The sequence below is a fragment of the Ceratotherium simum genome, chromosome 27 (genome assembly GCF_057802395.1).
Source record: "Ceratotherium simum simum isolate JZ-2026a chromosome 27, ASM5780239v1, whole genome shotgun sequence".
Taxonomy (NCBI): Eukaryota; Metazoa; Chordata; class Mammalia; order Perissodactyla; family Rhinocerotidae; genus Ceratotherium; species Ceratotherium simum.
In genome coordinates this window covers 8,787,567-8,807,088 of record NC_141926.1, presented here as the reverse complement: position 1 = coordinate 8,807,088, position 19,522 = coordinate 8,787,567, and the positions used below count along the sequence as shown (strand labels likewise).

General features: G+C 38.1%; 1 protein-coding gene across 6 annotated transcripts in view; it reads left to right on the top strand.

Moving 5' to 3' along the window:
- The window catches only part of DYRK1A (dual specificity tyrosine phosphorylation regulated kinase 1A), a 142,600-nt gene that overhangs the window by 67,175 nt on the left and 55,903 nt on the right, over nt 1-19,522 (top strand). Inside the window, exon 3 of one of the 6 annotated variants that reach the window (XM_087418085.1) lies at nt 8,513-8,821. The exons of 3 other annotated variants lie outside the window; for them this stretch is intronic. In XM_087418085.1, the coding sequence (XP_087274211.1) occupies nt 8,767-8,821 (55 nt within the window). In that variant the 5' untranslated portion in view covers nt 8,513-8,766. Of the gene's footprint in view, nt 1-2,529; nt 2,690-8,512; nt 8,822-19,522 lie in introns of those variants that run through there. 2 more of the 6 variants (XM_087418082.1, XM_087418083.1) reach the window with 2 other exon arrangements.

Here is a 19,522-nt window from a genome sequence, read left to right as displayed (position 1 = left end):
ACCTTTCTAATTTAAGTCAGATGTTTTAACTATTGCTTGTACTGTATTATCTTTGGTTTACATTGTCTTTATTGGGTACTGTTAGGTGGGAAATTCTGTAGGAAATGTAAGACTCAGTGCTTTGCTCAAGGAACCTAAAAGGTGAAGAATAAATACATGTAAAGTTAGATAAAAATACAAGACGACCATACAGAAAGTGCCATAAGGATTTATTTGGAGGAGTATAGGAAAAGAAAATTACCTGGTGTTTTGAGGATAGGGACAGGGGAAATGGGTTGAATAGTCTGGGAAAGCTTAAAGAGGAAGGCCATAGAACTTGAGTTAACGTTTTAAATATGACTTAGGATTCAAATAGCTGGACAGTAATAGGAAGGAAGAATGTTTTAGCATGAAGAATAGATAACAGTTGAACAAAAGCAACATGTCTGGTATTATTCAGTTAACCGGTACAGGTGGTCACAGTGATCAAGGCCGGTGTCTTGGATGTTTCAGTGCCCGAGCTTCCAAGCAGGCTAGTGTCATTCCATTAAAATAAGAGCTGCTGTTTTACTGTTCTAGCTCTCATTTTCTTTGGTGTTTCTTCACTTGGTTTTGTGGCAACCAGTGCTCCTCACTTTTTGTGTCTGTTGGTTAAAGCATAGGACTTTTCAACTTGCTTTTATCCCTGCCTTTTGGCCCTAAACCATTGAAACACAGGATCGCACCAAAAATAATCCATGTGAATTTAGGTGTCTGTATCAAGTTTAGTTTACCCCTTTAATTGTTCTTTTATTTAAGGGCTTAGTTAAATTAGATACACAAGCTGTGGTTGGACAGACACCCTTGCAAAGAATGAAAACAAAAATTAAACCTTAACATTTGATTATTAATTATATTTTCCTCAGCATATATACTGAGGATGTGTTCTAAAACAGATGTACAGAAACATTTTATTCAACCACATAGTCAGAGGGCCACAGACTCCTGACTCAGGGAGTTTATTATTTAGTGGAGGTGGATGAGATATAGCTTTAAGTAACTATATCTCATGGTGGAGTATCCATGCTACAAGAGAGGTGGAAATTCAGAAGAGGGAGTGATCCTTTTTGCATCGGGACCAGGAAAAGATTCTTGGTGGAAGTGGTACTTCACGTGGTCTTAGGGAATGGATAGGATTTTAACAGGTGATGCTGTAAGGCTGCAGAGTGTGGAGGATGCTATGCAAGTTGAAGGTGGAGGCCTGTTTAGAAAACTTAGTTTACTAAGGTGGATGGTAAAGGCGACTTGTTGAGGGCCATGCAGGATGGACAGCATGACTTTGAAGTTTTTCTTGTAAAAAGTGGGAGATTTAAAACATTTTTTTGCAGTGTTTCACAGTTTTTTTTTTTTTAATATATGCCCTCTGTGAATGTTTACACATTTCAAAAGCGACATTTCTTTGATTTTGAAATGTGAACGTATGATATTGAATAATTTCAAGGTGTTTGGTCTAAGCAGCTGGAAAGTTTGAGTCACCATCACGTGAGATGGGATATTCTGTAGGAGAAGCAGATTTGGGGGGAGGAGTACTTATAAAAGGTCAAGTTTTGGATGGGATAAAACTTTTTTTAACAGCTTTATTGTATTATAATTGGCATACAATAACTTTCATATGTAAAGCGTACAGTTTGATGAATTTTGACATGTCACCCGTGAAACTTCCACCACAATCAGGATAATAAATTTATCCACCCCTCCCCCAAAAGTTTCGTTGTGCTTCTGTGTATTTCCGCTTCCTGCTCCTCCTCTCTTCCCCTCACCCCCAATTCCTAGGTAACTACTGATCTGCTTTCTGTCACTGTACGTTACTTTATCTTTTCTAGAATTTTTTATAAATGGAATCATACAATATGTTCTTTTTTGTCTGCTTCTTTTCAGCGTAATCACTTTGAGATTCATCCATGTTGTAGCATATATCAGTAGTTCATTGTTTTTTATTACTGAGTAGTATATTATTGTGTGGATATACCACGGTTTATCCATTTGCTTGTTGAAAGGACATTGGGGTTGTTTACGGTTTTTGGTTGTTACAAATAAAGTTGTTATAAATATTAACTAGAAGTCTTTGTATGGATATGTTTTTATTTGTCTTGGGTTAACACCTAATAGTGGAATGAAATGACTGGACCATATGGCAGGTGTGTGCTTCACTTTTTAAGAAACTGCTAAGCTGTTTTCCAAAGTGATTGTGCCATGGTACATTCCTACCATCAGTGTAGAAGAGTTCAGAAGAGTTTCAGTTCCTTCACACCTTGCTATATTTGGTGTGGTCAGTTCTTTTTAATTTTATCCATTCTAAGAGGTGTGTAGTGATATCTCATAGCGTTTCTTGGTGATTAATGATGTTGAGCATCTTTGCATGTGCTTATTTGCCTTCTATATGTCATCTTTGGTGAAGTGTTGGATCGAATGTTTGTCTGACTTTTTTTTCCTTCTCCTTATTATTGAGCTTTGAGAATTCTTTTTTTTTTTTTTTTTGTGAGGAAGATCAGCCCTGAGCCAACAACTGATGCCAATCCTCTTTTTTCTGAGGAAGACTGGCCCTGAGCTAACATCCACGCCCATCCTCCTCCACTTTATATGGGACGCTGCCACAGCATGGCTCCACAAGCAGTGCGTCACTGCGCACCCGGGATCCGAACTGGTGAACCCCCGGCCGCGGCAGCGGAGCGTGAGCACTTAACCCACTTAACCGCTTGCGCCACTGGGCTGCCCCGAGAATTCTTTATCTATTTTGGATACAAGTCCTTTATCAGATTTGTGATTTGCAAAGATTTTCTCCTAATCCATAGCTTATCTTTTTCATTCTTTTAAAAGTGTTTTGAAGAACAGATTTTTTAATTTTTATGAATCTGATTTATCAGTTTGTTCTTTTATGGATCATGCTTTTGGAAAACTTCTGCCTAATTGTCCCAGGAGCTAAAAGTTTCCTATGGTATTTTTTTCTTCCAAATTTTTTATTTTTGGGTTTTTCATTTAAGTCTATGATCCGTTGGGAGTTAATATTTGTAAATGGTGCTGTGAGGTGTAGCTAAAAGAGTACTTTTTTTGCAAATGGATATCCAGTTTTTCTAGAACCATTTGTTGAAAAGGGTATCCTTTCTTCACTGAATTACCTTTGTATCTTTGTTGAAAATCAGTTTTCCATATGTGTGTGGGTGTGTTTCTGGACTTTCTATTTGTTCTGTTCCATTAATCTATTTGTGTGTCTTGATGCCAATACCATATTGTCTTTATTACTGTAGCTTTATAATAAGTATTAAAATCAGATAGTGTAAGTCCTACAACTTTCTTCTTTTTCAAAATTCTTATGACTACTCTAGGTCCTTTGTGTTTCCATATGAATTGTCAGATTATTTTGTCAGTTTCTACAGAAAGGCCTACTGGGATGTTGATTGGGATTGTGTTGAATCTGTAGATAATTTTGGGGAAGCGTTGACATCTTAATATTGATTCTTCAGATTTGTGCACCAAGTCTATCTCTCCCTCTGTTTGGTTTTTCTTTAATTTTTCTGGTTTTCAGTGTGAAATCTTTCACAGCTTTTGTCAGATTTGTACCTAAGTATTTCATATTTTTCATACTGTTATAAATGTTTTTTAAATTTCAGTTTCTGGTTGTAGTTGCTAGTACATAAAAATACAACTGATCTTCGTGTAATGATCTTGTATTCTGCAACCTTGCTAAAATCACTTAGTAACTCTAATAGTTTTTTGGATTTAGATTCCATCAGAATTTTGACATTGATGATCCTGTTATCTGTGATGAGAGACAGCTTTGTTTCTTCCTTTCCAGTGTGGTTACCTTATATTTCTTTTTCTTGCCTTACCGCACTGGCTGGAACCTCCATGGAATGTAGAATATTTTTAGAACATAGAATACAGTGTTGAGTGGAAGTGGTGAAAGAGGACTTTCTTGTCTTTTCTCTTATTTTAGAGAGGGAAATATTCAGTCACCACTAAGTGTGATGTTAGCTGTAGAGTTTTGTCAGTGTCCTTTATCAGATTGAGGAAGTTTCCTAGTTTTCCTATTCCTAGTTTGCTGAAAGTCTTTTTTTTGTTGTTGTTATATCAAGAATGGATATTGGATTTTGTCAAATTTTTTCCGTATTTGTTGCAATTACCATGTGGTTTTTCTTTTCTTAGTTAATTTGATGAATAATGTTGATTGATTTCTGCATGTTAAACTGACATTGCATTTCTGAAATAAAAACTACTTGGTTATGGTATAGTGTCTTTTTTTAGATTGTTGGATTCAGTTTACTACAATTTTCTTTAGAATTTTTGCATCTTATGGTCATGAAAGATATTGGGGTTTCATTGACTGTTTATTATTTTTTGTGTCATTGATTTCTACTCTGGGTGTTTATTATTTCCTTTATTCTGTTGACTTTGGATTTCATTTGCTTTTTTTCTAGTTTATTAAGGTAGAAAATGGAAGTCATTGATTTGAGGACTTGCTTCCTTTCTAATAGAAGTGTTTAGTGCTATAATTTTCTCCTTAAGTATTGCTTTAGCTCTATTCCCCAAATTTTGATATATTTCATTTTCTTTCAGTTCAAAATAATTTCTGATTTGCTATTTAATTTCTTCTTTAAGCCATTGTTATTTAGAAGTATGTCATTTAGTTTCTAAGTATTTGGGGACTTTCCATATATCTGTTATTGCTTCTCAGTTTAATTTTATTGTTGCCAGAGAACATACTTTGTATGACTTGATTCCCTTTAATTTATTGAGATTTGTTTTATGACCCATAATATGGTCTATCTTGGTAAATGTGCTGTGTTGCTGGGCAAGAATGTATATTCTGCTGTTCTTTTGTGGAGTATTCTCTACATGTCAATTGGTCAAGTGGGTTGATAGTATTGTTACTGTATCCTTAATGATTTTCTATCTACTTGTTCTGTCAGTTATTGAGAGAAGGATATGAAATTTCCTAATAAAGTTGTGTCTCTTTATCCTTGCAATTCCATCCTTTTTTGCTCCATTGTATTTTAAAGTTTTGTTAATAGGTGCATACATATTCAGGATGAATGTATCCTCTTGATGATTTGGCACCTTATATCATTATAAAATGACTTTCATTCCTAGTCATATTCTTTGGATTGCAGTATACTTTGATATTAATATTGCCATTCCATCTTAATTTTGGTTAGTGTTAGCATGATATATCATTTTCTACTTTTCACTTTTAACATATTAATGTCTGTATTTGGAATGTGTTTCTTATAGGCAGTATCTAGTTGAGTATTGCTTTTCTCCCCCCATTCTGAAAATCTTGCCTCTCAATTGGGGTGTTTGGACCATTTGCATTTAATATGATTATTGGTATGTTTCAGTTTAAATCATGGTGCTATTTATTTGCTATTTGTTCCATATGTTCTTTGTTCTCCTTTTTCTTTTTTTTCTGCTTTCTTTGGATTAATTGAATTTATTTATTTATTTTTTTGGTGAGGAAGATTGGGCCTGAGCTCACATCCGTTGCCTATCTTCCTCTTTTTGCTGAGGAAGATTAGCCCTGAGCTAACATCTGTGCCAGTCTTCCTCTGTTTTGTATATGGGACGCCACCACAGCATGGGTTGACGAGTGGTGCATAGGTCTGCACCTGTGATCTGAACCCGTGAACCCTGGGCCGCCGAAACGGAGTACACGAACCCAATCACTATGCCACTGGGCTGGCCCCAATTGAATATTTTTTATGATTGATTTTTTCTCCTTTGTTGGCTTATTTATTTTAACCTTTTGTTTTTTAATTTAGTGATTGCTTTTTATCTTATCACAGTCTACTTGCAGGTGATACTACATCACTTTACATATAGCATATTGACCTTACCATAGTAAACTTGCGTTTATCTTTTACTATTTTTTACTGCTTTTTCGTAGATTTTATTCGTACATATATTATAAACCCTAGACTACATTATTATTATTTTTGTTTAAACAGTTAGTCAACTTTTAATGAGACTGAACAAATTAGAAAAATTCTTACACATTAACGCATATAGTTACCTTTTCTGATGCTCTTCATTCCTTTGTCTAGATCCTATTTCCATATGGTCTCATTTTCCTTCATCCTGAGTACTTCCTTCAACGTTTTTGTAGGCAGTCTACTAGTGACACATTCTTTCACCTTTTATATATCTGAAAACATTTTTATTTCTCTTTTGTTTTTGACAAATGTTTCACTGGGTATAGAAATTCTAGATGATACTTTTTTCTTTCAGCAATTTAAAGATGTTGCTCCACTGTCTATTCACTTACATTGTTTCTTACAAGAAATCTTTCATCTTTATCTTGGTTCCTTTATATAGAATATGTTTCTTTTTTTTCCTGGCTGCTTCTAGGATTTTCTTTTTAGCATTAGTTTTGAGCATTTGATTATAACGTCCCTTGGTGTAGTTTTCTTTATGTTTCTTGTGCTTGGGGCTTGTTGAACTCCTGGATCTGTGGGTTTGTAGTTTTTGTCAAATTTGGAAAATTTTTGACTGTTATTTTTTCAAAATTTTTTCTGTTCACTCTCTCCTATCAGGAGCTTTAGTTATGTGTATATGATGGTATTTGAAGTTGTGCCAGAGCTCAATGAATGTCTGTTAAATTTTTTTTTTTCTTTGTGAGGAAGATCAGCCCTGAGCTAACATCTGCCAATCCTCCTCTTTTTGTTGAGGAAGACTGGCCCTGGGCTAACATCCGTGCCCATCTTCCTCCACTTTATATGGAACACCGCCACAGCATGACTTGACAAGTGGTGCTTCGGTGAGCGCCCGGGATCCAAACCAGCGAATCCCGGGCCACCGTAGTGGAGCACATGCACTTAACTGCTTGTGCCATGGGGCCGGCCCAGTCTGTTAATTTTTAATTTTAAATGTCTTTCTTTTCTGTTTTGACAGCCAGTTCCAAGTGTTGAGTAGTCTTTGGAATTCTGAAATACTTTTAATTGCTGTGTCTTTAAGTTCACTAATCTTTTTTTCTGCAATGTCTAATCTGTTATTAATCTTATCCAGTGTTTTTAATCTTACACATTGTAGTTTTTATTTATACAAATTCAATTTGTGTCTTTTAAAAAATATTTTCCGTGACTCCCCTTAACTATTTGAATATGTGGAATATAGTTCTAATACCTGTTTTAATATCCTTACTTGCTAATTCTAACAGCTGTGTCAATTCTGGATCAATTTCTATTGATTTTTTTTTTTTTTCCCTCCCTCATTATGGATTGTGTTTTCCTGCTTCTTTTCATGCCTGGTAATTTTGATTGTGTGCCAGATATTTGTGAATTTTTACTTTGTTGAATGCTGAGTATTTTTACATTCCTGTATGTTTTCTTGACCTTTTTCTGGAACAGTTAGGTTACTTGGAAATAATTTGATCTTTTGAGTCATACTTCTAAGATTTGGTAGGTGGGACTAGCACAGTATCTAGTCTAAGTCAAATTATTCCTCACTACTGAGAAGATGCTACCCTATGTAACTTATCTAATGCTCTGAATCTTGATGTTTCCCAGTCTGGTTGGTGTGTCTGTTGCCCGGCTTCTGGTGGTTTGCTGGCAATCTTGGGCATTCCTTGGCTTCTGCTGCATCACCCTGATCTCTGCCTTTATCTTGACATAGTGTTCTTCCTGTGCACATGTCTGCCTCTGTGTTTAGGTTTTCTATTCTTATAAGGGCACTAATCATATTGGTTCAGGGCTGACCCTAATGACCTTATATTAGCTAATTACATGTGCAATGCCCCTATTCTCTAATAAGGCATTCTGAGGTACTTGGAGTTAGGACTTCACATGTGAATTTTGAGGGGACACAATAAAAACCTATGCACACCCCCTCCGGGCCCCCGTGATGTTCTTTGAACAATACCACTTTTATGCTCTTAGGTTTTTCCTTATGTTCTTCCCTTACCTCGGAATGCCCCCTTTCATTTCCTCTGCTTATCTTACTTAAAAACTACCTGCTGATCAGAATTAATCTCTATTTAGAAGGTGTTTTTATTGTGCTTTTTATTATAAATATTTACATGGCTATTTCTTACACATACTTGTAACATTTTTTAAGAACTGGAGAGGACTTATTTTTGGAATTGTGCCCCAGTTCTTTCCTCTCTTTCTGGCACTGCCTGTAGTACCTTATAACTAGTGGTTACTTGAATTGAATATATTAATGAGTGTGTATGAGCAAATTGTAGGAATAAGGCATTTTAAGAAAGATTCATAACTTTAGGAAGGATTGGAGTCTTAGGAATCTGGAGTGAGGGAATCCATTTCGGAGGTGATTATAGTAAGCCAGGTGGGCGTTAATTTATTAAACAAATGCTTATTGTCCCTGCTTAGTACAGAACCTTTCCCTAGGTGTTAGGAATAGATAGACCTGTGAAAATTTTGGAATCTGCCTCTGTTTTCATGGAACTTACTGTCTATGAAGAGTTATGAGGTAAAAGAACAGAGAAAATGGATATGAAGGAATTTTTTTCTTTTTCTTTTCTTTTTTTTTTTTGCTGAGGAAGATTCGCCCTGAGCTAACATTTGTACCAGTCTTCCTCTATTTTGTATGGGGGTCGCCACCACAGCATGGCTGGTGAGTGGAGTAGCTGCATGCCCGGGATCTGAACCTGCGAACCTGGGCTGCCAAAGCGGAGTGCGTGGAACTTGAATCACTTGGCCCCAGGGCCAAGCCGAAGGAGTTTCTTAAGGAACTCTAGACAGAAGTTGGAGAATGATTCGTCATGCAGGCTGGAGGATGAAGAAGAGTTAAAGGAGCATGATGTCAAGCCTCGATGAGTGGGAGAGTATTGTTAGTAGAAATGTGAAGTCAGGTAAAGACATTCTTTTTTGGGGGGGGGTAAGATAAATTAGTTTGCTTCTGGATAAAATAAGTAGAAACTCTAAGTAGAGAGTTCAGATTGCAGAAAATTCAGAAATGAATAGTGAATCGATAGATGTTGGTCTTGCTTTACCATGAGAGGGAGAGAGAGCATCAGCGGGTAGTTGGGTGGAGGGGCTGACGATAGAGTCGAGAGCAGGGCTTTCCTGGGTAGGTGATATCCTGAAAGTGTTTGAAGGAAGAGTGAAAGGGCTCGAGAATTGGGAGTGATGCCGTGATGATCATTTCTATTTTACTAGTGAAACCGGGGCACGGGAAGTTAAGAAAGGTGCCCAAGGACACAGCTAGTTAAGTGGTGGAGCTGGCATTCACACCTGGGCAGTATGGCTGCAGAGTTGGTGCTTTCTAGGCACTGCTCTATGCTGCCTCTAATATTTTTCATTAAATCTACTCACTTATTTAATGTGTTAAGTTTCTTTCATAAGGAAACTGTAATACTGTTATAAAGTTAGAACATCTGCCTCACTTGTCACTTAAAGAAGGTAGAAGGAAAAATAAATATAGGGAAACCAAAGCAATTCTATTAAGTTTTTACGGCTTACAGAATGCATAGCCGAAAATAATGGAACTATTTATGATCAGTTAGTAACTAAGGAATGTTCTGCTAGATGTCAGGTAGCTTAAGATAATGATGAGATGTTATGTGAGATAAGCAACAAATATTTATTGAGCATTTATTGTGCTAAGCATTTCCTCTTGGTGCTAGGTATATACTAGTGGATAAGACAGAGTCTTGGCTTTCATGGAGCTTCCGTTCTAATGGTTAGAGATACATAGCAAACATCTAAACAAGTAGGTGTAGGGGGATGTGCAGTTTTTGCTAGGAAGGTCAGAGATGGTCTCTCCAAGGGAGTGCTTTCCTTAATTTCATTTGCCTTGTTTCAGATGAACACGTGTCTGTGAGATGTTCTAGTTTATAGTGTCAGTCACAATCGTGCATAAGATCTTGTAAATGTATTCTTGCATCCTGAACAGCTTAACATTTTTATCCCAGTTGGGGGAGAGGAATGACAGTTGTCCGTATGAAAGCCCAGGAAGCTCCGTATAAAAGAGTAGTCATTTGTCTACTGTCCATCTTGTCAGGAAGCCAAGAAAAAGGCGGGAATTTAGGGCCCTGCTCCTCTTAGTATTAGCAGTCTTTTTTTTTTTTTTAAATTTTTTGTTTATTGCAGTAACATTGGTTTACAACATTGTTCACCACCAAAACACCAACTACAACCCATCACCACACACATGTACCGAACCATCCCCTTCCCCCCCCCCTCCCCCCCTTCCCCCCGGCAACCACCAATCCAATCTCTGTCCCTATGTGTTTGTTTATTGTTGTTATTATCTACTACTTAATGAAGGAAATCATACGGTATTTGACCTTCTCCCTCTGACTTATTTCACTTTGCATTATACCTTCAATGTCCATCCATGTTGTCACAAATGGCTGGATTTCATCCTTTCTTATGGCTGAGTAGTATTCCATTGTGCGTATATACCACAGCTTCTTGATCCATTCGTCCCTTGATGGGCACTTAGGTTGCTTCCAAGTCTTGGCTATTGTGAATAACGCTGCAATGAACACAGGGGTGCATGTACCTTTACAAATTGGTGTTTTCAAGTTCTTTGGATAAATACCCAGCAGTGGAATAGCTGGATCGTATGGTAGGTCTGTCCTTGATTTTTTCTTTTTTTTTTGTGAGGAGATCAGCCCTGTGCTAACATCTGCCAATCCTCCTCTTTTTTTGCTGAGGAAGTTGGCCCTGGGCTAACATCTGTGCCTATCTTCCTCCACTTTATATGGGACGCCGCCACAGCATGGCTCGCCAAGCAGTGCATCGGTGCGCGCCCGGGATCCGAACCAGCGAACCCCGGGCCGCCGCAGCGGAGCGCGCGCACTTAACCGCTTGCGCCACCGGGCCGGCCCCTATCCTTGATTTTTTGAGGAATCTCCATACAGTTTTCCATAGTGGCTGCACCAGTTTGCACTCCCACCAGCAGTGTATGAGAGTTCCCTTCTCTCCACATCCTCTCCAACACATGTTGTTTCCTGTCTTGTTAATTATAGCCATTCTGACGGGCGTGAGGTGATATCTCATTGTAGTTTTGATTTGCATTTCCCTGATAGTTAGTGATTTTGAACATCTTTTCATGTGTCTGTTGGCCATCTGTATATCTTCTTTGGAGAAATGTCTGTTCAGGTCTTTTGCCCATTTTTTAATTGAGTTGGTAGTTTTTTTGTTGTTGAGATGCATGAGTTCTTTATATATTTTGGAGATTAAGCCCTTATCAGATGTATGGTTTGCAAATATCTTCTCCCAATTGTTAGGTTGTCTTTTCGTTTTGTTGATGGTTTCCTTTGCTGTGCAGAAGCTTTTTAGTTTGATGTAGTCCCATTTGTTTATTTTTTCTATTGTTTCTCTTGCCCGGTCAGACATGGTGTTTGAAAAGATGTTGCTAAGACCGATGTCGAAGAGCGTACTGCCTATGTTTTCTTCTAGAAGTTTCACAGTTTCAGGTCTTACATTCAAGTCTTTAATCCATTTGGAGTTAATTTTTGTGTATGGTGTAAGGTAAGGGTCTACTTTCATTTTTTTGCATGTGGCTATCCAGTTTTCCCAACATCATTTGTTGAAGAGACTTTCTTTTCCCCATTGTATATTCTTGGATCCTTTGTCGAAGATTAGCTGTCCATAGATGTGTGGGTTTATTTCTGGGCTTTCGATTCTATTCCGTTGATCTGTGTGTCTGTTTTTGTGCCAGTACCATGCTGTTTTGGTTACTGTAGCTTTGTAGTATATTTTGAAATCAGGGAGTGGGATACCTCCAGCTTTGTTCTTTTTTCTCAGGATTCCTTTAGCTATTCGGGGTCTTTTGTTGTTCCATATAAATTTTAGGATTCTTTGTTCTATTTCTGTGAAAAATGTTGTTGGAACTTTGATAGGGATTGCATTGAATCTATAGATGGCTTTAGGAAGTATGGACATCTTAACTATGTTAATTCTTCCAATCCAAGAGCACGGAATATCTTTCCATTTCTTTGTGTCTTCTTCAATTTCTTTCAGCAATGTTTTATAGTTTTCAGTGTACAGATCTTTCACCTCTTTGGTTAAGTTTATTCCTAGGTATTTTATTCTTTTTGTTGCAATTGTAAATGGGATGGTATAGTATTAGCAGTCTTAACATCACTCATTTGGAGGTAAGGGCTTCCTTGCTTTTAAACCAGCAAGTAGGTTTTACTACCAGAAATGTCTTAGGCATTAAGAAAAGAATGTTGTAATGTGCAGGAAAATTTAGTTGATGAAAATCCTTGCTAGTGACCTGTACATACCACCCATATTTGTCAGTATTTAATGGGGAAGAACATTTTATGACTGAAAGTTTGAAAAAGTTTTCCTGAGCACTAGGCCTCTCAATTCACTCATTTTGCGTTAAATGGATTATACCGCAGTGTCTTATTTTAATCATCTCCTAGGTATTGTAATATCTCGGAAAACATAGACATATTAACTTTTTTCTAAAACACAGTGAACTAAATGCATTACAGTTATGTGCTACATAACGACGTTTTGGTCAACAACGCACCGCATATACAACAGTGGTCCTATAATATTAGTACTATATAGCCTAGGTGTGTAGTAGGCTGTACCATCTAGCTTGTGTAAGTGCACTCTATGATGTTTGTACAATGACGAAATCACCTGATGACATGTTTCTCAGAACTCATCCTCGTCATTAAGTGACGCATGACTGTACTATTAAATACTCACTGCAGCAGGGGCACCTCAGGAAACAAAGCGAACAAGTTGCGGTTTTCAAAAATTCAAAATGAAAATAGCCTATTCAGGTCAGTGGGAGAAATTTTTTTTTTAACATTTTGACTATTTTTCTATTCAGTAAAGTAGTTACTGGGAAAATCGACTCTACTTTCCAGCTATTAAAATATTACTGTCTTGACATTTGAGAGTCCATGGCTTGAAGGCAGCTTGCAAATCCTTCATCTTTGAGTTTGTGTGGTGTTTTAGAGTTTGTAAAGTGTGTTCCTATGTGTTAGCTCATGTGAACCTCTCCTAGGTGTTGGAATGGTATCATCCCCACTTTACAGGGAGAGCAGTTGAGCCTTGGAGAAGGTCACGGTCACACTGTGAGTTAGTAGAGCTGAGGCTAGAATTTGTTGGTTCTTTTTAATACAGTTTTTACTCAGTGCCTGTTATATGCCACAGGCACTGTAGACATGAAAACTAGCAAGTCCTGGGGCTGGCCTGGTGGCGTAGTGGGTAAGTTCACATACTCCGCTTCAGCACCCCAGGGGTTTGCAGGTTCAGATCCCGGGCATGGACCTACACACTGCTCATCAAGCCATGCTGTGGCGGGTGTCCCACATACAAAGTAGAGGAAGATGGGCACGGATGTTAGCCCAGGGCCAATCTTCCTCAGCAAAAAGAGGAGGATTGGCAACAGATGTTAGCTCAGGGCTAATCTTCCTCACCCCCGTGCCCCACCCCCCAAAAAAAAAACCCAGCAGGTCCTGGCTGGCACCCCTGCTTCTCGCTGTTGAAGCACAATATTCAGGATAGGTAAAAGGAGTTCTGCTCCCTTGGTAATTTTGGTGCATGCAGTTCTTGATAAGAGGTACTGTTCTACTGGTTGATATTAGTCTTGTGACCATTCCTCATCGTTAACACTTGTCCTCCTCGTCAGTGACAATGATGGCTTGGGAGGGCACTTACCATTTGACTATATAGAAGCACAGCATTATGTATAATCTCTCTACTCTCCTAATAGGAGAAGTTGTGTCTTGCATATCCCCCTCCTCCCTGTTAATCTGTGATTGAGTCTGTGAAGTGAGTTGAGTCAGGCAGTGATATTTTTGAGTGCCATTATGTGCCCATTCACTAAAGATTTGTCAGTGAATGAAGCAGCAGTTCCATCCTTAAGGTCCTTGTATTGTAGTTGGGGTGAAAGAGACAATAACACAAACACATGTACTATATAAATAAGTATATAAATATACACTATTTTATATTGTATATAGATATGTAATAGATATATAAACGTGTATATAAATATGAATGATAATTTAAGGGTGCCTCACACTAAACTTGCTGCCTCTGAAGCCCCAAGACCCCACATCCAGTCTGCTGCCTTTTTTTTGTAAATACACAGCCACACTCATTGGTTTATGTATTGTCTGTGGCTGCTTTTGTGCTACAAGGGCAGAGTTGATTAATTGCACCATGCTCTACAAAGCCTAAAATATTTATATTCTGGCTTTAAGAAGAAGTTGGCTGACCCTTACTCAAGACCTCGCCAGCCGTTTTACTCAAAGTATGATTAGCTTCAGAGCTGGAAAATAAAGCTTGATTTGAGTAGCCAACAGAGATGACAGATGGTTGGAACTTTGGGGTGGAGTGAGTAGTTTCCGTCTTCTACGTGTGGGATCACTGTGGTAACTCAGAAGGTGGAGGTGACTAGGTAATCTTTGCTTTCGGAAGGGGAACCTGTTATGCTTTCAGAAGAGCATTTGTTGTTGGTGTTTTCTAGTAAGTGTGAATTGTGTGTGATGATGTTAAGAATGTCCATTAAAATGATAATGTAATAAAAGTATATTTAAATTAGATCAAGTTACTCCTGTTTCCCTAGAGTCCCACTCTTCAGTAGTTATTAAGAGCTGTTAAAAGATGGGTTTTTTTCTCTGTCTAAATATTCCTTTCTACCCAATGATAATAATAAAAAAATTGTATTTCCGGTCATCTTCCTTCACACTGTGACTTCTTGGTTGACTTGGTTCCTCAAAATGCAAGGAACCGTGGTTATACAGTTGAGTGTTTGTTACATATAATATTAACATAAAGTATTTTAGAAAGGATTTTAATAGAAGCCTCCACCTCAGGTGATGAATTGACATTGTAGATTCTTAAAATTATGCTTTCATGCTAGATATTAAAGCACTTTGTACTATATCATCACTATTTTAAATCTTACAAATTTTAATCAAAATTCTTGTTTTCATTGGATGGACCCCATAATCAGATCACCTGGGAAATCTTTGAAAAATAGTGATGTTTGTTCCCTGTATCAGAGCTAAATGAGTCCAAATCATTAGAGGTTCGGATGTCATCTGTATTTTTAAAAGCTCCCTAAATGAGCTGTCGAGTAGGTAGCATTTTTAATAATATAATTTTGTTTTCATAATAAAAATTTGTAGGAAAATAGGAAGGTTCAACATGCTGCTAGTGTAGGTCATGATTTATGCTGGGAAAAAATCTGTGTACTGACTTTCTTTGAATTCAGATAGTGAACAAAGAAGGGAAATATATAGAGAATAGGGATTATTTAATTTGATTTGAAGATTCGTATCAATTCTCTCCCTCTCATCCTCTACTTTTGTACTTAGTCTCCAAGAAAAAGTTTACCCTCTCAACACCAAAAACATATTTGTTAACTTTTGGGAGGTGACTTTGTTTGTATTAGTCTAGATCGTTACTAATGGTAAGTGGCGTACATCTGATCATTGTTTTCCAACTGGGAAGTCACATTTCTTTTAAGTATTTACTAACATTTCTAGGTGGATATTAATTTCTGTATTCATTATGGTAGGCTCTCTGGTATAACAAACATACCCAACATTTCAGTGGTTTAAGTCTGTAGAAGTTTATTTCTTGCCCAGTGACTGTTACACCGGGGTAAGTGCTCTGCTCTAATATGGTTACTCAGGGACCAAACTGTGGACATTGTTCCTATCTAACATACATGTGGTGCCCAAAGGTCAGACCCCCTGGGTTTTGGCATACAGTCTCTGGATTGAGAAAGAGCGTGGAGATTTACATGTGGGAGATTTTTATGGGTCAGGCCTGGTAGCACCTGGCCTTGTCACTTCTGTTGACATTCTCTTGGCCTAATCTTAGTCACAGGGCCATGCTAGCTGCAAGGGAAGCTGGGAAATGATTGTGTCAGTCAGCGAAAAGAAATGCCTTTGGTTATCAATTAGCAGTCTCATCGATGTGGCAAATGCAACCACCATAAATATTGTCACCGAGACATTGATTTATTCTACAGAATTCTTTCACTTTTCTTCTTTTCTTTTTTCTCATTCCTCCCTGTTTCTGCTCATTTACTACCTGCCTCTGCCTCCCCCCTGCAACCCCTCTGATCTTTTTTTTTGTGGGGTAGCAGTGATGGTCTCTCATTGTTATTTATGTGTGACAGTCAAGGTTCTTGGATGCAGACAACAGAAACTCATCCTTGGCCAACTTGGGCAGAAATGAAGTTAATAGATGGCTATAAGTTAGCCCACAGAATTGATTGGAAGGCTGGAGACTATGTTAGAAAAATAAGGAGGAACCCAAGTGGCAGGCAGCAGAGGACACAGCTAGGGTCGAGCCATGGGCCCAGTCTGGTTAGGATGCCGCTCCTGGCGCTTCACAATGAATTGCTGTGTGGGCGTTGTCACACCCCCCCCCCCGCTGGTGAGTATGTGCTTGGCACCTTGCAGGAGTGACTCTTCAAGATTCTCAACTCTGGGGAGGAACATTTGACTGTCCAAACTTTGGTAGCTAGCAAAGCCCTAGTTACCAAGGAGTAAAGAAGAGTGAATTTTTGTTATTGTTCGGCTTTTATAGTAGGAGGCATGGCTTTTTTTGATTTCCACAAACCGTGATGGGTGTTCAGTTACCAAGTGACCAAAAAATGACAAACACCTATTTTAGGACCTTTTCATTGGGAGAAAAGGCCCCACATGGTGGTGTAAGATAGGATTTTGCCACTGACATTCTTGGACAAGTCATTAAACCTCTCTGGGTTGCAGTTGCCCCCTCTGTAAATTGAGGTGGGGAACTTGGTGTCTAATAATATCTGGTCATCCTTTCACTCATTGAATGAATACTTGTTGAGTGCCTTTATGTGCTGGCATAAGAGACGAGTAAGACATCCTGGCCTTCCCATAGTTCAGTGAGTGAGCAGAGAAACCATTCTGATACAGTTTGGGTAAAGTGCTCTAACAGTCCAGCCCAGGGAGGTATAGCAGCTCCTGAGGAGTACCTTATCCAGACGAGGGGGTGAGAGAGTTGTGGGTGGGGGATTCAGGAATCACTCCTTGCTTCATTCACCCATTCATTTATTAAGTGTCTACTTTAAGCCTTTGTGCTGTTGTAGTTATGAGAATACACACAAAAATAGGACCGGTCCTTCCCTCGTGAGTGCTAATTGCGAGGGCATACTGATTACTTCCGCACAGAGTGTGCTTGGTATGTGAACAACAGAATAGTAAGGGAAGGATGGAGCAGGAGAGCAATTCACTCTAAGATTCTGGGAAGGTTTCTTAGAGAAGATGACATTAGATCTGGGTCTTGAAGTTTGAGTTCAAGATTTCTAGAAGCAGAAAAGAAGAGAATAGGGACAGCATTCTAGACAGAGGGAACAATTAACCACTCAGTGCAGGTGAGAGAAAGGATGTGTATGGGGGACAGGATGGAGAGAATGGTGGGCAGTGAGACAAGAGGGGTGTAAGCACTTAAACCTGGGAGCTCTGGATGTTTTAAAATGGTACTGATTTTGAAAATCTTTTAGGGAAGCAAATTTTGACAGCAGTGGGGAGAATTAACTGAAGGCTTGGACACTAGATAAGGAGCAGTTACTGTAGCATCCTCCCCTCATCACTTTCTTCTGAATTAAAATCTCAACAAAGAGTATGGAAATAAGCAGACGGATATGTGAGACATTCCTGAGGCCAGTGTCACAGAATGTGGAGAGTGTGTGTGTGTGTATAGGGAGGTGGAAGTGAGAGAGGGGCTAAGACTGAGGTTTCTAGCTTGAGTGGATGGATGGGGAGATGCCTTGTATTGAACTGGGTCAGACTTGGCTCTCCTGCCTGCTCTCCAGCCCGGGCAGACACAGCTAATATAGCATGCTGCTCTTTCCAACTGAGGCTCAAGTTAGCCTTAGAGTCTAGAATAGTGCATGCTCCAGACAGCCCCTGCCAGTCTATTTGAGTTTGTACTTGAGAGGAAACCTGGTTGCCTTCTCTGTTGTAGGGGATGGGAAGGGGAAAAGGAAGGCATTACTTCCCACCCCCCCCCCCTTCCTCTTTTCTCTGTTTTATTTTTTCCAGAACACTAATCATTTTCTGATATTGTTAAATTCACTTGTTTATTGTCTGAGGGTACCTCCCCCAACTGCAATAAAATACAAACTCCAGGAGGCCAGAGACTTGCCTCATCATTTTCACATTTATGTCCTTAATGCTAAGAACTTTGTCTAGAGCAGCACTGTCCAATAGAAATGTAATATAAGCCACTTATGTAATTTAAAAATTTCTAGGAGTCACAGTTCAAAAAAACAGTAAAAAGAAACTAACAGTAATTTTAGTAATATATTTTATTTCACCCAATATATCCAAAATAGATTATTTCAAAATTAAAAATTGAGATATTTTACACTCTGTCTCTTTGTACTAAGTCCTTGAAATCTTATATGCGTTTTACATCTACAGCACATCTCAATTCCAACTAGCCGTGTTTCAAGCGCTCAATACCACCTGTGACTAGTGGCTATCATATTGGACAGCTCAGGTCTGGAGCATAGCAGGGGCTCAAATATTTGTGGAATGAATGAATTAGAAGAAGATAGATTGGTGTTACAGGGGGTATGTAGAATTGAGGAAAGATTTTGCTTTTACCTTGAGGAAATAGAGCATATTTATATGTTTGACAAAACTGGGAGAGGTGGAAGATAACAGGAGAGAGAGGGGCTTATTGATGGAGGAAGGCCTCTGAGGAGGTGGTTGGGAATGGGGTCTATAGCCCCAGTAGAGAGGATGAGAGATATCTTGCTATCTCTTCTCCTTTGAAGAAGTATATTCTTCAGTTATATTTTGAGGCCTAAATCCAGTTTGTTTAGCATAAACTTCTAATTGAATTGTGTTATAACTGTTCCTTCCCCTCATTTTAGGTATTAAATAGTTGAGGGTTATTTAAAAAGTCTTAAAAGTGATTTCCTTAGTGACTTAACAAAAAGAAAGGATCAAATCGTTCTGTTGTACACCTGAAACTAGTATATTGTTATATGTTAGTTATACCTCAATTAAAAAAAAGAAAGGAAAAGAAAAACATCTTTTTAGGTGGGAAGTGGGAAGAAGTATTACTGGCATCTATCAACATTTTTACTTTGGTGTTATTAAACTAGAAAAAGAAGTATTTTCTGTATTAAAAATTAATCAAATCTGATTTTTAGCGTTATTATATTTGGAATTTTATAAAATTATATATTGTACATATTTGAATATAAGGTGAGGTAATTTTCCCAAAACTATATCTCACTCCTTATGTATTTGAGTCCTTAAAAAGTCTTTTTGAAGTTTCTCATGTTATGAGGTGTACTATCTGTTAACTTTACTTTAAATAACAAAGTTCTATTTGAGGATGACACATAGCCGTGGAGGAACCTCTTTTAATAGTAGTTTTGGGTGCTTATGGAGGTCACTTGATGTAATGAACCTGTAAAAAGTGAGGCAGAGAAATTTAACACAGATTTTTGAGGTTATGGCCTCACATTTTCAGGTGTTGATATAGTAAATAAAATTTAAATGCCATTTAAAAAGTATTGTAATAAGTAGAAATCATGAATATACCATAGGAATAATGGAAAA